The 15,940-nt window shown below is 43.1% G+C and overlaps 1 protein-coding gene across 1 annotated transcript in view; it reads right to left on the bottom strand.

The window, feature by feature from the left end:
- Window positions 1–12,462, bottom strand: part of Jmy (junction mediating and regulatory protein, p53 cofactor) — a 65,224-nt gene extending 52,762 nt beyond the window's left edge. The window contains exon 1 of the mRNA XM_057789647.1: window positions 11,003–12,462. Within this exon, the coding sequence (XP_057645630.1) occupies window positions 11,003–11,995 (993 nt within the window). The 5' untranslated portion in view covers window positions 11,996–12,462. The remainder of the gene's footprint in view (window positions 1–11,002) is intronic.
- Between the last annotated feature and the right edge of the window lie 3,478 nt (window positions 12,463–15,940).

Raw genomic sequence — 15,940 nt, 5'->3', positions numbered from 1 at the left:
TGGTTACTTAACTACCAATCTAGAACAATTCGGTTAGAAAACTTCAGATACTAAGTAGGCTTCTTTGAGTTCTGCTTTCAAGAACACTAAAGTTAATGCAGTGCGGTAAAATGGTTGTAGGCACTACTTTCTGCCAAATAAAAACATCCACTATATGCCTATTAAGTTTCACAGATTTGAACAACTAAAATAGAAATAAGTTTTTAAATATTAAAGTACTTACCCAGTATTTCCTACATGGATTTATTCTCCAACAGAGCAGTACTCAACTATGCGGCAACTAAACTTAATACTCTTGCAGAAGCCCAGGGCATCTCACCTAACAATACTAATTTATTAATCTGTGTTTGCTATAAAGTTTCGTGTTTTTCCAACACTAGATTACTTTAAAAGCAAAGACAACTGTATTTTAATTTCAATTATACTTCTATTTTTAATCTAAGTACTCTGGAAATAATCTTAAATGAAATGTTCTTAAAATTACAATTTATTCAATGGACTTCAAATCTTTTTTCTGTAATTCAAGATGAAGGAATTCAATGGAACTGGCACAGGGGTGAGTGCTCACCACCTACCTAGCATAGGAAGGCGAAGAGAGGCAATTGCTACGCAGCTAAGGAAAAACTGAAAAGCTCAGAGAATAAACACAGTGCTTTGGACACTAACAGACCATAAACTGTGAAATACACAAGATGCTATTATACATAATACATGGGTAGAAAAAAATTAGGACAATTAGAATATTTAGGATTGAGGCTCTCAGGGATAAAGAAAACCTGAGAAGAATCTAAGCGAAGCTGATCCACGCAAGCTTGACAAATTTGAAAGCATTCACTGAGACACTAAGAATGCAGAAGTACCTGGATTTGAGTAAAACATCCCTCAAAATATTTTCTAAGGGCTCAAGACCAATCATCATACTACAGTGACAGTTGAGACAAGTGGAGAAAGGGAGGCGGGGAGAATAAAGTTCTGTGTTACTTCTGCTTCAAGATCTGACACAGAGGGCTGGAGATCACTGGCAGCTCTCCCAGAGGACTCCCAGCACCCACAGTAGCTCAAAGCCACCGGTACCCTCTTCTGCCTCCACAGGCACTGCACACATGTGGATACAGACATATGTGCCGGCTGAACACCTATAAACATAATAATGGTTTTGGGTTTCTTTGGTTGGTTTTTTTTTTTTTTTTTTTTTGGTTTTGTTTTGTTTTGTTTTACTCTGACAAAGCTCTTCTGCAATTTTAGGGAATTACTTCACAAACATAGAAGATGCAAAGTAAAAATTTACCAGGCATTACATATAATTCACTAAGCCTAATAAGTAAAACAAATGGTGTGTTGGTGTGTATGTGTAGGATGGAACCTTGTTTACACAAGCTAGGCAAATACTCCATTACTTAGCTGTATTTCCAACCCTTCTTTTCTTTTTCCTTAAGACAGACTCATATAACCCAGGCTAGCCTTTAACTCTCTAAGAATGTATCCAACGACCTTGAGTTGAACTTCTGATCCTTCTGTGCCTACCTCCCAAATACTGACCTTATGAACCCAGGACTTTCTGCAGAGTAGAAAGGCATTCTGTGGGAGACATCCAGCTCTTTGTTTCCTTTTTTTTTTTTTTTTTGAAAGGGTCTCACTATGTTGCTCTGGCTAACCTGGCACTTGGTAAACAGAAAGATCCTGTATCTGCCTTAACAGTGCTAGGATTAAAGGCAAACCATCATGTTTGGCATTTTGGCTTTACCCAACTTTTTTTCTGCCACAAAGTCTTGTAAGTTACTTGGACTCCTGTGGCTCTAATAGGGGTTGAATTTGCAATTCTACTTCAGCCTATTAAGCAGCTGGAATTATAGGCTTGCATCAGACCCCTCTAGATATCTTTTAATTTGTTTCCATCTCAATGTAATCCTGGTAAGAATGGCTCTGAACCTAAGAGATTTTTCAACCTTAAGTCTAAAACAAAAGTATACTTAATGAAAAATTTCTCTCACACAAGGTTATAGTTTTCTTAAAGGAGTTAGTAACAACTTTAAAAAAATTTCTTTTTCAGCTGAGCCACAGGCCCAGTAAGCAGAAGAGTGGGTGGGTTACTAGGAGGAAGAGCAGAGGAAGAAGGTGAGGATGGGAAGAAACTGTTAAATGGAAACAAGGTAAAAGAATAAGTGGGTGCTATATTACACAGGTCATTACTATATAGTTACTACTGTTTCACAGAATCCAAAACAAAGATTTTGAAGAATTAAATGTATGAGATGATACCTGAATCCTGGTTAAATCAATATATATATATATATATATATATATATATATATATATCATACAAATGTACCGAACTATTACCTAGTGCCCTAAATAAACATGATTATTGTGAATAAATGTACTCAAGGGTCCCTAAAAACTATAGCAAAAGAAAAAAAAAACACCAATTTTCTTCACGAATGGGTGCTAGCTAGGATCATCTAACTACATGAGATACACTTTGTCACTATGATAGCAAACTGGCAGATAGCAGCAATCCTACCACAGCTCCAACGCCATCACACCCTAAGCTCTCATACTTATCAATGACTCACACACAACTTTTAATCCTGCAAGACCCATTCATTGACACTGCCTTACACAGACACACGTTTTTACAGTGCCTCTTCTGTTCAGCTGTACAAATGTTCATTGTGTTACAACTGCTTACTGCATTCCATACAGTAATGTTATGCAGCCTTGTAACTTAGAAGCAACAGATCACAGCATGTAGCTTAAGTGTACAGTTCCATAACACCTACATCAATGTAAGGACGTGTATGAAACTGACTTATACCAGGTTAACTTTCCATTCCTTCCCAAATAGGAATAAATAGTTTCAAAGAAAATTGACTTCATAAGGATAAAACTCCAGGGGCTGGGGAAAGATAGTAAAGTGCTTGCCATGCAAACAAAGGACCTGAGTCCAGCTCCCTGGCATCCATAGAGAAGCCCAGACAAAAACGGTGGACATGATGGCATGCATTTATAATCCCAATGCTGGGGAGACAACGACAACAGATTCCTGAACTCAAGGGCTAGTCATAGCTGAACAGTAAGAAACCCTGTGTCATAAAGTAAGATGGAGAGCAACTGAGGAATTCCAGGAAACCAAGTGAAACAAATTGTTTAAAAAAAAAAAAGCAGCGTTACTATAGACACAATTTCCTTAACAGAATAATGAATATTATTCCCCTGAAACTTTCAAGGTTCAATATTGCCTTTAGAAATTTAATTCATATATTTTCTCTTTCAAGCCTTCATTAGCCCTACTTGGTATTATCTATTTATTTAGTTTCCTAGTACCAAAATATACTTAATATAAAGATATGGAAGACTTCTAAGTAAAATTAAAGCAAGAAGTGGCCACCTGTCTCCCCACTTCCAGATCTACCAAGAACACTAGTAAAGGAAATAAGCTCAAGTGCAGCTATGAAGGAGAAAGAAGAGGAAAAGTAGCAGTATAGACTATGCCACACTCCCGACTTCTCCTTTGCAGGCTAATAAGTAGTATAGGAAATGCTTGTTACAAAGGTATTTTTTTCTTCCAAATAGTATGTATTTGTGAAAATTTTTAAAGAGAAATATCCCCATATCTAAACCAGATGTGGTTACTCCTGGCCAGAACAACCAAAGGCAAAGGTTGAATATATTAAGTCAGGCATGGTGGTGTGAGCCTTTAATCCGAACCCTCAGGAGGCAGAAGCAGGAGATGAGGCCAGCCTAGGTTACATAGTTACAAGCCAGCTAGCACTACAGTGAAACCTGTCTCAAAAAAACCATATTCCTCCTATAGCTTTATATTGAGACACGCACACACATACGGGGGTGGGGGTTAGAGTTTTATTTGAGGCAGAGTCTCATTTTGTAGCCAAGTCTGGCCTAAAATCCATACCTCCTTCATGCCTTAGCCTCCCAAACTCTGCAATTACAGGTATGACTGCAATTACAGTACCATGACTGACTATAAAAGTAACATTACTCCCCTGCAGTTGCTTCAGAAAGGTGAATGCTTTTATATTTATTTATAAAAGTTAATTACACATTTAAAAAAAAAAAGCCAGGCAGGCATGGTGGAGAATGCCTTTAATCTCAGCTTCTGGAGGCAGAGGCAAGGAGAATCTGTGAGTCTGAGGCCAACCTGGTCTACATAAGGAGTTTCAGGACAGCCAGGACTAGATGATTACAGTATATGTACAAAAATCAAGGTTTCCCAGAAAAAATAAGTTATGTGATGGTTAATCCTGACTGTAAAATTTGTCAGCACTTAGAACCACCACAAAAACAAACCTCTGGCACTTCTGTGAGGGTGCTTCTAGATTAGGTGAACTGAGGTACAAAGACCTACCCTAAATGCGGGTGGTTCTACTCCACGGGCTGAGACCTAGACGCTTCTGCTTACCAGCTGCAGGGGAACAGAGCTACCACCTGTTCCATGCTGCCATGGCTTCACCACCATGATACACAGCAACCTCATACGTAAGAGAAAGCCAATCCTTCCATCCACTCATGCTTTTGACAGGTGGTTTGCTCCAGCACACATCAGAGTCCTGGTACCTCAACATGTCTGGCCCCATACTAGTTCCAGAAGTTAGATACTGTATGTAACAAAATGCTAGAGAAGCAAAAATCACCAAGAACTACTTATGGTCTCTTGTGTGCGTATGACCTGCCACTTAAAAGCTCATGTGGTGTGTTGAAGGCTTTGTCAGACACCTGAGCACAAAGGATTAATCTACTGATATGTTCATAGTTGAATGGGCTATGAGAAGGTGAAGGCTATCCAAAGGAAGCAGGTCATAGTCATCAGAGAGGGGCAACCGAGCTCCATCACTCCCTCTCTGCTTTGAAAGGCTGTTCAGATTAACAGTTAACCATGAACTGTGCCAATAGCTTTCCTCCTTTTAAGTTGTTTATGCCAAGCATCCTTCATGGCAATACAGTAAAAACTAAGTCTTCAACGCCTTCATCTTAATCTTGGAAGTCAATCCTCCTATCAGTAGCAGAGAACCAGGCAGATTCAGAGGAACCACAGATAGCCTTTTACAGAGTAAAGAGCCACAAGAAATTTTTCATTACAAGAAAACAAGCACACAGATATTCAAACAGATGGCCCACTTTTTGTTTTTTGTTGGTAGCAGTACTTATAGTCAGCAAAAGGCCAAGTGAATAATAACGGAGAACAGTAACACCAATAAAATTATAGGTGAAGGCTTTAGAAATGAAGGTAAGGGCAGTGGTGGCACATGCCTTTAATCCCAGCATTCAGGAGGCAGAGGCAGGCACATCTCTGAATTCCAGCCCAGCCTGGTCTACAAGAGCTAATTTTCCAGGACAGGCTGGTCTACAGGAGTTAGTTCCAAGATAGCTAGAGCTATTACACAGAAAAACCTTGTCCAAAAAAAAAGGGCAACTATAACCATTATAACTATTCTCCCTTTCAAACACACATCATCACATAACTAAGGAATTTGTACATGTTGGCCCTGCGTTAGCAAGAAGGAATCAAACCCAGATTTGATGTGTAAAATAATTTGACTGGGCGCTATGAAATTTTGAATGCTTTCAAATGGCTTCAAAGCATTTAGATCAATGGTTCTCAACATGTTGGGTGACCCTTAGGAAGGATGAGAACCAGTGATTTAGATCAAGAAATTCCAAAGAACCAAGTGTGGTAGTAGGCATAGGGAAAATAGAGGCAGAAACAGCCTGGGCTACTTGAGACTGTTTTCTAATTATTTTATTTTTGTCAAGAAAAAAAAAAAAAGGAAACAAGAAAAAGAAACCAAACAAATAGCACATTATGGCAAGAAAAAAGCAAAAGGTTGGTAAGACAGGACTGGGTCTGCATCTGAATTTTGTCACTCCGTAACCGTTTAATTCTGTCAAACCCAAGAACCCAAGACCATTTTAAGCCTCTTCTTTGGCTTGAGCCTGGCGCTGGTGGCGCACACCTTTAATTCCAACACTGAGGAGGCAGAGGCAGGCATATCTTCATGTGTTTGAGACCAGCCCAGTCTACAAGAGCTCGTTCTAGGACAGGCTCCAAAGCTACAGAGAAGCCCTGTCTGGAAAAAAAAAAAAAGTAAACTTCCATTTGGACTGAGGATGTAACTCAATGGTAGAGTACTGTCTAGCATTCAAGCTGGGCTCCACCTTGATACTTACACCATACTTATTAGAAGCTATCTATCTTTGTAAATGCCAGGTAGCTGTGATTTCATACAGTCCTCTCATTTAAGAGACTAAATAGCTAAGCATGCCATGAGAAGTAATGAGTCATAATCAAAATTCAGACTGTTCTGACTCCAAACCCTAGTGAGATGCTCAGTGGCCTCTTTGAAAGCACTTTCTGCTCTCTATGAATTTAACTTGAAAGTTAGAATTCAGCATATCTATGTAAACAATAATTTCCAAAGTAAGCAGATTTTCAGATCTTAAGTAAGTCTGTCATAATTGAAGTTTATGAGCTGAAACACCAAAATCAATCATTTGAAAAATAGTTATCATCATACAAGAAACCAGTTCTTGAAAATCTAGGTCAAAGTTAAGCTTTAAGCTACGTATTAGCACACACAGTAATACAAACCTTAGCTTTGACCAACAACTAAGATCTACCGCTACACTGTTCAAAGAGGCCTTGAAGCACTTGTATTCATATAAAAATTGCCTGCTGTATAAATAATAGATACTATAATAAACTCATATAAAAAGTCCAACAAAACTACAAATAACACTGCATTTTATTTAGAATGAGGCCTTAGTATATAATTTTAGAATGTGTATGTCATCTAAAAATACTGTGTTATTGTATAAATTGTAAACCCTCATGAACTATAATCTACAGGTGTGAATCTGAACAAAAACCTGCAGTAGAAAACACACATGGGAGGGCTTCTGCAGCTCCCCATACCAATCTTCTTTCATTTGGAGTACTAGGGACTGAACCGAGGCCTCACATATAATAAAGAAGTGGCCTATCTATCTCCCCAGTTCTTTATTTTTTGATAGGAATTCATTCAAATTTACCCAGGCAGGTCTTAAACTTGTGACTCTGCCACCTTGCCCTCCTGAGTGGCTCAGACTACAGGCCTTGTAACCCATATTAAACCTTAAGGGTACTGCAAATATTAAACTCCAATTCAAGTGCCACAACCTTACATAGCAGAGCAAATAATTTGCAGTAGTGGTTTTTGTTCTAAATGTTGTTCATGTTTATGTTTTTGAGACAGGGTCTCATGTATTCATTTGGCTTCAACTTGCCACACAGTGGATGCCTTGAACTTCTGATCATCCTGCCCCCACCTCCAAAGAACTCAGAGTACAGGTGTGGGTACCAAAGTTCCAGGGCAGGGGATTGAAACCAGAACTTCATGTCAGACAAGCACTCCATAAACCATACTTTCAGCCCCTATTCCTTTTTGGTATTTAAAAGTTTAACAAGCCAGGAGTTGAGACAACCACATTATTTCAGTCAGGAGGCTAAGAGAGGAGGATCATAAATCTGAGGACAGTCTGGGCTACATATGGAGACCATCTAAAATCTAAAAACTAACAATTTTAAGAGAATTTTTGTCTATTTTAAAGAATCTTCCCTGAAGAATATACATTTGTCAACTTATAAAACTTGTATTTAGCCAGGTAGTGGTGGCGCAAGCCTTTAATCCCAGCACTAGTGGGGCAGAGGCAGGTGGATCTCTGTGAGTTCGAAGCCAGCCTGGTCTACAAGAGCTAGTTCCAGGACAGGCTCCAAAGCTACAGAGAAACCCTGTCTCGAAAAACAAACAACAACAACAAAAAATACCACCAAAAAAAAACTTGCATTTATCTACAACTTTACATTAAAATGGCATGTCTTATCTACTAATATTGAGTGTTCTGAACAAGTGGTTGGAAAAGCAGGAAATTCAACAGAGTCAAGGTCAGTGGCTTTCCTTAAGAAGTTGTTTTTCCACTTGTTTTTTTAAAGGAGAGAACTGGAGACTGGCTCAGTAGGAGAAAATTCGCAAGCGTACAAGACCCTGTATTTGAATATCCTGGAGACAGAACCTCCCTTAAGCGATCCCTGATCATCTGAACAAAAACAAGTATGGAGTTTACAGCTAGGAAAGTCATGCTATGGGAATAGGTAACAGACTCAAGAAAATTGAAGAAAAAAATATGAAGAACTACATTTTTTATGTATTATCTGTTAAACATGTGATTTACCAGACATAGCCAACATAAAAGAGTTTGTTCGGCCACGCAGTGGTGGATGAACCTTTAATCTCAGTACTCAGAAGGAAGGCAGAGGCAGGTGATCTCTGAGTTCAAGGACAGCCTTGCCTACAAAGCAAGTTCCAGGGGATGCTCCAAAGCTAAAGAGAAACCCTGTCTCGAAAGAAAAAAAAAGTTCAGTTCCACAAGCTATGTCGATTGAGATATGGGAAGATGACACTAAATTAAGTAGAATAAAAATAAACTCAACAGAATAGAAGCGACATACAACTGCTATAGAACAATTTAAAAAAAAAAAGTAGTTGGTGCATGCTAGAGAGGCTGATGTGAGATTCCGTGCGCCATTCAAGGCCAGCCTGGACTAGAGTCCTGTTCCACCAACCAAACGTTATATCAAGGGATGACATATTACAGCTCTTTGGTAGAGCACTTGCTTAGCACACTGCAAACCACTCCACATACTCCTCTCCCCAAAAGCAAACTACTAATACAGAAAAGAATCTAAGCTGCGGGAGAACACATTAACAACCTAAGTAAGTCACTTCGAAATTTTTTTTCCTGGTTTTTTTCAAGACAGGGTTTCTCTGGATAGCTTTGGAGCCTGTCCTGGAACTTGCTCTGTAGACCAGGCTGGCCTTGAACTCACAGAGATCTACTAGCCTCTGCCTCCCAAGTGTTGGGATTAAAGGTGTGCGCCACCTCCACCCAGCTAGAAATCTTAATACACTTCCATCACATCCATTGCAGACATCACTAACTAGTCTCTACACTTAATCTACCAGTATTGGAAAATGTGTTCTTTTATGAAAAATTGGCCCTCATAATTGAATTCTAAAAAGCTAAAAGTTCATTTTTGACCCACTAGAATTTTGAAAACAAAGATATCTACTTTTTTAGTATCATTTAAAGTTGAAATCAGACATCTCTAAATTAAGGGATTAAAAAGCTTCTAGTTTGATAAACAGTAGCTATTTGTCATTTTCTGAGAAACTAGCATACACACACACACACACACACAACTAATAAAAAATTTCAGAATCCCTATGTAAAAGAAACATAGGGCCGGGTGGTGTTGGCGCACACCTTTGATCCCAGCACTCGGGAGGCAGAGGCAGGTGCATCTCTGTGAGTTCGAGGCCAGCCTGGTCTATAAGAGCTAGTTCCACGACAGGCTCCAAAGCTGCAGAGAAACGCTGCTGGGGTGAAAGTGGGGATGAAATATACGTTAATTTAAACACTAGAAAGAATATCATCACATTAGTTACCTCTGTCTAAAACATATCAAGGTAGAAGTCTCCAGGAAGGGAGATAACGAAGGGGAAATGAAAACAGATCCCTTGAACTCGAGGATCAGATCACTGTGGGTGACGTTTACCGTACAGTAAACCAAAGGGAAGGAGAGAAAAACCTGAAGAATCTTTTTTTTCCTTCCAAGACAAGGTGTCACTAAGTGGTTCTGGTTGTCCTGGAACTCACTATTTAAACCAGGCTGGCCTCAAACTCACAAAGATCCAACTGCCCCGGCCTCCCAGCGTGAATCCCAAGTGCTGGGGTTGAAGGCTTGGGCCTAGTAGTGAACTCTTGAAAAAGGAAGTTTGAAAGTATACCTGTGTGTGGTATACAGGAGAAATAAGTGTTTCCTAAATACTCAAGTCTAGCAAACAGAAACACCTAATATTCTATGAAGAAACCCAGGATGTCCCAGCTTCCTGACTTAACAGCAGAGGTGCGCGCGCGGCGTGCGTTTTGTGTGTGTGTGTGTGTGTGTGTGTGTGTGTGTGTGTGTGTGTAAAATACATGTATAATACACACAGACAAATGACACCATGAAATGTGTGTGTATAATACATGTATAATACACACAAACGACATCATGAAAAGCAGTTTTTTTCCATCCCAAATCCAACTATGATATAAAATAACATTAAAATAGTAAATTGCTTTGATATATAGTAATACTGAAATAGTAAAATGCTAACTACATATACCATCCATTGGAAGAAGTTCTTAAATTACTCTTTTCAGTAAGTTTCAAAAGAAGCCGGTAAGGAGGCCTGACTTTGTAAACACACTGCAGAGCTCCCTATCTATGGTCGTCCTGGCACTGTTTCCTGTTATTTAAGGAGTATGGAAAAGTTTTCACACTACATACAAAAAACATGAGCATTCCTGCCCATGACCTTCCTCCTCCATAAAACAGGAGTGAAACTTGAGCCATCTGTAAAGACTTGATAGTCTAAAAATTTGTTATCAATTGTCATTTGGTTCTTTCTCATTTGGACAAGTCAACACTTAAAAATGAATTTAGGGCTGGGGTGAAGCTCAGTGGTACACTTTCAGCAGTGGTACACTTTACTGAAAGGTAAAATTTCATACCTGCCTGTGTTGCCAGAGCACACAAGGGAAACAAAACGTAGATCAAGTTTGTTCCTTTAAGACAACTATTTTGAGTATTTGAAGAAGAGTTGAAGTGTGGGCAAGTTATTGTCGTTTAGTTCAAGTTTTACAGAATATCTATTTTCGTAAACGCTTTTATCTCTCTACCTATATTTAGTAAACTTTTAGGAGGAAAAGAAATAAAAACGGGATCGAGAAAGCCTAAAGACTTCCTAAACATGCTTCGCTGAGATAATTAAAGAAGAGAACCGGCTCAGAAACCCCTCCTGTTCTGCCTTCACACACTGGCGCACAGCCCAAACCAAGGCTCCAGCCCTTGACAGTGAGACACCAATCCCAGGGCGGGCGGCCGCTCGCACTAGACTCTCACCTCCTGGATGCGCTTCCTCGCCCGCTGAAGCACCTCTTCGTAGCCCTTCTGCCGCAGCTCGCTGAGGCTTTCGTAATACTCCTCGGGGTCGTCGGTCTCGGTAAAGAGCACCTGGGACAGGATCTTCCAGCCGCACGTGTCCAGGCCGTGGCCCAGGTAGACCTGGAGCTGGTAACACAGAGCGTCGATCTCCTGCTCGGTCATCTCGGGGGCGCCCCCGAACAGCACCGTCCACATGCCGGACGGCTCTTCGGGGAACACCGGCAGACACGGCTCCAGCTGTGAGTTCACCGAGCACAGCTGCTGGTGCACAGCCCGCAGATCCTGGAAGGAGAAGAGCCCGGCCCAGCTGCACTCTTCAGCCGGTGACTCCAGCTCCGCGGCGGACGGCGGCCGCTCCGCGTCGGGGTGCGGCGGTGGCGCCTCATCCTCCCTCACCATTTCCAGCACCTCGATCTCCTCGGAGACCGCCCCGCAGGCACTCATCACCCGCACCGACGACACCGGGGGCGCCGGCGGGGCTGGCGTGGCAGCGGCGGCCGCATCCCGGGATTCCACGCCTCTGCGAAGCGGACTGGCTTTGGCCCGCGCGGGACTACGGAGGGGACTCTCCGGTCCTTTGCCGGCCGGACCCCGGACAGGATTCCCCCTCGGGCTGCGCGCGCTGCGCGGAGAGCCACCCTCGGCCCAGGCCGGGCTCTTCCGCGGCCCGGGACTCCGGAGCGCCGTGGCAGAGGCAGCGGCCTCGGGTCGGCCCCGGGTCGCCGGGCTACCGGGCCCGCGACTCCCATCTGGCGCAGGAGTCCCCGCCTGTTCCCGGGAACCGCTCCTCTGCCTCTGGGCCGTCCGGTTGTGGCAGGTTATGGCAAACTTGCCTTCGATCTCGTTCCAGGCCACAATGAACACGAACTTGTGTTTCTCGCGCTCGTCGAATACATGGGGCCGCACCGCCACCCAGTCGGACTCGAGCGTCTCCTCCAGCGCGAACGACATGGTAGCTCCAGTGACCGGCCGAGGGGGGCCGCCCGGCCGAGTCTCCGCGGTGGCCGCGCCCCCAGCTCACCCTTGCCGGGCGCCTTCAGCCATCTTAGCGCTCCGGCCGCTCTCTCACCGCCTCCTTTGTGGCGCGACTCTCCGAAGAAACAATACGCGGCCCGGAGCAGGTAGTTCACATAGTCACGTGCGGCCGGATCTGTTTACAAGCCGCTCGCTGCGGCAGTGCGGGGCCCAGGGCCGCCGGGCCGGCCTGCGTGAGGCCGCGGGAGCTGCGTGATGTGATGCGCCGAGGCGCGCGTCCGCGCTCGCCCGGGCCGATCGCCCCGCCGCCGCTCTGCCTCCCGCCGACCGCGCCGAGCCAGCCGGAACCAGAGAGCCGACTCCTAAACTCTGCGTCTCAGCATCGCCACAATGTTGCCATTCGGCTGTGACGTCGGCGGCTCCACGAGGGACGTAAACACGGGCACGTGCAGCACGCTGCTGACGCGGCGGTGGCGGCGGCGCGCGGCGGGCCCGCGCGGCGGAGCCCCGCCCCTCCGCGTCCCCCAGCAGTGCCTGCGCGCGGTCGCGCGCCTGGCCCGAGCCGGGCCTCCTCCTTCCCGGCTGGGAGCTTCCTTGCAAACCGGTTGATTTTCTGGGAGGCACAGGTGAGCTTAAACCCTGGGCAGGAGGAGCAAAGGCAGAGGGTTGCTGAGACTTTTTCAGGGACCCTCACGTGACATTGGCTTCCCTTAGCCCTGAAGGAATCCGGATGGACACCTGTAAACAGGACGGGAACTCCGCCTGTCAAGGCTAAACCAAACGGTTCGCTTCTCCCCTCGCATCATTAAGATAAAATTTAAGATAGACCAGTATCCGAAGACAACCCAGTGGGACACTAGAACAGGAAAATTCAGCCTGAGAGTGTGAACTTTCATCTCAATATATCCGTCTTTTGTTGCTTCAGCTTTCATAATTGTGTACTGTTCTGAGAACTTCTTTGAGCAGACACTGGGATAAAGACGTCTTGAAGTTGTTTTCAGTTATCCGAGTTCCCTCAGAGCGCAAACAACAGAAAGTTTTATCAGCCCGACCTGGCAGCACTGACCATAATCCCTACACTTGTTGAGTAGCTTCAACAGCAGTTGGGAATTCAAGGCCACCCTAGGTTAAAAAAGGTCTTACTGTATAAAAACCTAATTATTCATATGAAACTATGATGAAACATTCCTAACCTAGTAGGTCTATAGTCCTGTTTGTATTGTTGGTGTTATCTTAGTTCCTGTCAATGGTCAAATCATTTGCATAATGGGAATTAGCTGTTTTACTTTAGGCCACATTTCTTAAACTTGTGTGAAACCACTGGAGCGGGGCTGTGGTGGCGCACTCAGGAGGTAGAGGCAGGAGAATCTCTGTAAATCAAGGCTGCCTGGTCTACAGACGGAGTTCCAGGACAGGCTCCAAAACTTGAGACAGAGAGAAACCAAAATAATAACAATAATAATAACTAAAACCATCTGGATTACCCTTACCTTGTCATCTACAATCAGCTTTGTATTTTCCTGACATCTAAATTAATAGTCAAAAGTTTTAGCCCCCGGTCACTTGGCTGAACATTCTAGACCTTATACATTTGCTTTGAAACTCATGCCTCCAACCAAATTAAAAAAAAAAGGGGGGGTGGGGAACACTGAAAGAAGCGTAAAAAAAGTTGAAAATGATTTCAGCCCGGTACAGTTCTTTGTATGAAACTGTGTATTTTCAATACTTATATGTGCATTTTAAAAACATACCTTAGAAAGAGGGTTAGGTGTGATGGCCTACTCCCTTAATTCCAGAACTCTGGAGAAGAAGACAGAGCTCTATGAGTTCAAGGGCAATCTGGTCTAGAGAGACAGCTCCAGGCTAGCTAAATGCTGCCTAGGGTGAAAGAAAAAAAAAAGTTCTGGGATATAACTCAATGCTAGTGTGCTTAGGAAGCATGCATGAAGTCATGAAGTCTTCAGTCCAATCTCCAGCGACACAAAAATCAATCAATCAATCAATGCTGAAGGAAAGAAAACCTGCTGCAAATTAGAGTCTCCAGCGATGCGAATGATAACATACTATAGGAAATTGTTCATCTTGATGGGAAGACAACTGCTAAGTTTTCTTCTGATACAGTTACTGACAGGAACACCAACTCTCTTTGTTCAGAACATTTTATATATAGGTATGAATCTGGAGAATACAAGCTAAGTATATTTAGAAGAAACCTATGCCAGGCTTGGTGGCTTATACCTATAATCCCACCGTTCGGGAGGCTGGTGCAGGAGGATTGCCTACTGTAGCCAGCCTGAGCTACAGAGTTAGGTCCTGTCTTATACAAAACAAAACATTTTATGTATACTTATTAACTGTAATATTTATCTACAGCTATAAAATTGCATCTTATCACAAACGAGCAAGGGGAAATAAATGGGTTCATGGCTGCAGAGGTTTTGAGTATTTTCTTCTAACACTCTGGCCACTGTGCTTTTTCCAAAGAGAAGTCTCGATGTTTCATGTTACCTCTATCTTAGTCATTGTTCTCCTAGAAATGAAAAGAGACAGACCAAATTCCCATGACAGGTTACTGTAGGACGCTAGAGTTCTTTATTTAGGTCTGTATCTGATTGTCAAGTGTGTAAATCACTCCCTGGGAATAAGCAAAGCACAGAAAAAGCACATACACCATACCAACTTTGAAAAGGCTTTGAAAACTGTTGAGGATTGTTTAGTGATCTGGGAAATACTTTAACACTTCAGGCCTTTTAATAGAAATTCGAGAAATTTAATTGTGACTTTAAGAAGCAGGGCATTTCCACACACGGTCTATCCATCCTCAGAGTGCCATGCGGTGCGGGTATGAAAGGAATGGCTAGCTTTAACTTTGCACGTGAGAAAACAGAATCTCTGGATAGCTGGGGTTAGTCCCAAGGGTGGGGGAGTGAATGACAAGTTCAGGAAGTGGGCTCTAAATCCACGGCCAGCCCTGCTGGATTTTCCCAGAAACAGACCCCAAATGAAGAGAGGAATATAAAGCTTAGGAGAATGAGGGCAGTGTGTGTGTGTGTGTGTGTGTGTGTGTGTGTGTGTGCGTGTGTGTGTGTGTGTGTGTAAGTAACATGTAAAAGACAAGAGCCGGAGGGTGAAGTTGATGAACTCCAGACAAAGATTCTGTCTTTCAGGAGTTCAACTCTGGTGGGAATGGCTAAGCCTTGAAAGGAGATGACAACTTGAAGTTGACTCAGAAGACCCTTACTGCTGGGCGCTGTCGGTTTACCATGTCTTACAGCTGGGGTCAACCTTTGCTGGTGCTTGGTTCATTTTGAGTCAGAGTCACACTGTTTAAACTGAGGCTGGTCTTGAACTCACGCACCTCCTATCTCAACCTTCTGAGATTATGGATGCTTACCACCATATATTTATCCAGTAGCTGTGAGGAAATGGGTCTTCCATTTACTTATTTGCCTAGTTATTTATTAGTGAGACAGGGTAGCCCTGTATAGTCTCACTGTGAACTCACCATGTAGACCAGGCTAACCACAAACTCACAGAGATCTACCCGCCTCTGCCCCCCAAGTGCTGGGATTAAAAGGATTTAATTCACACATTTGACATTTGTGTATCTGTTATAGTACAGTTTGCCCTGTGAGCCACGTGGCTCCATCTCCTGAAAGCATTTGGGGAGCTGCTCTTCCAGGGATGTGGTAAGCCTCTTTTTTTTTTAGAAGAAACATAGAGGAGGATGGTCAGTCAAGATGATTTACAGACTCTGTGACTTCAGTGACTTTCGTGGACATTCCTAGTTTACTATCTCCTGAATTCTGCCATCCAGAGCCCCCGTTCCCCTGTTGACATCAGCTGCTCACCTGGTATGATGTCCCAAATCCTTATTTTTGGGAGGTCTAAATCCTGGTAATTTTATTTCTATATCATCAC

The sequence above is a fragment of the Chionomys nivalis genome, chromosome 15, assembly GCF_950005125.1.
Source record: "Chionomys nivalis chromosome 15, mChiNiv1.1, whole genome shotgun sequence".
NCBI classification, from domain to species: Eukaryota; Metazoa; Chordata; class Mammalia; order Rodentia; family Cricetidae; genus Chionomys; species Chionomys nivalis.
This window is presented reverse-complemented; position numbering and strand designations above follow the sequence as displayed.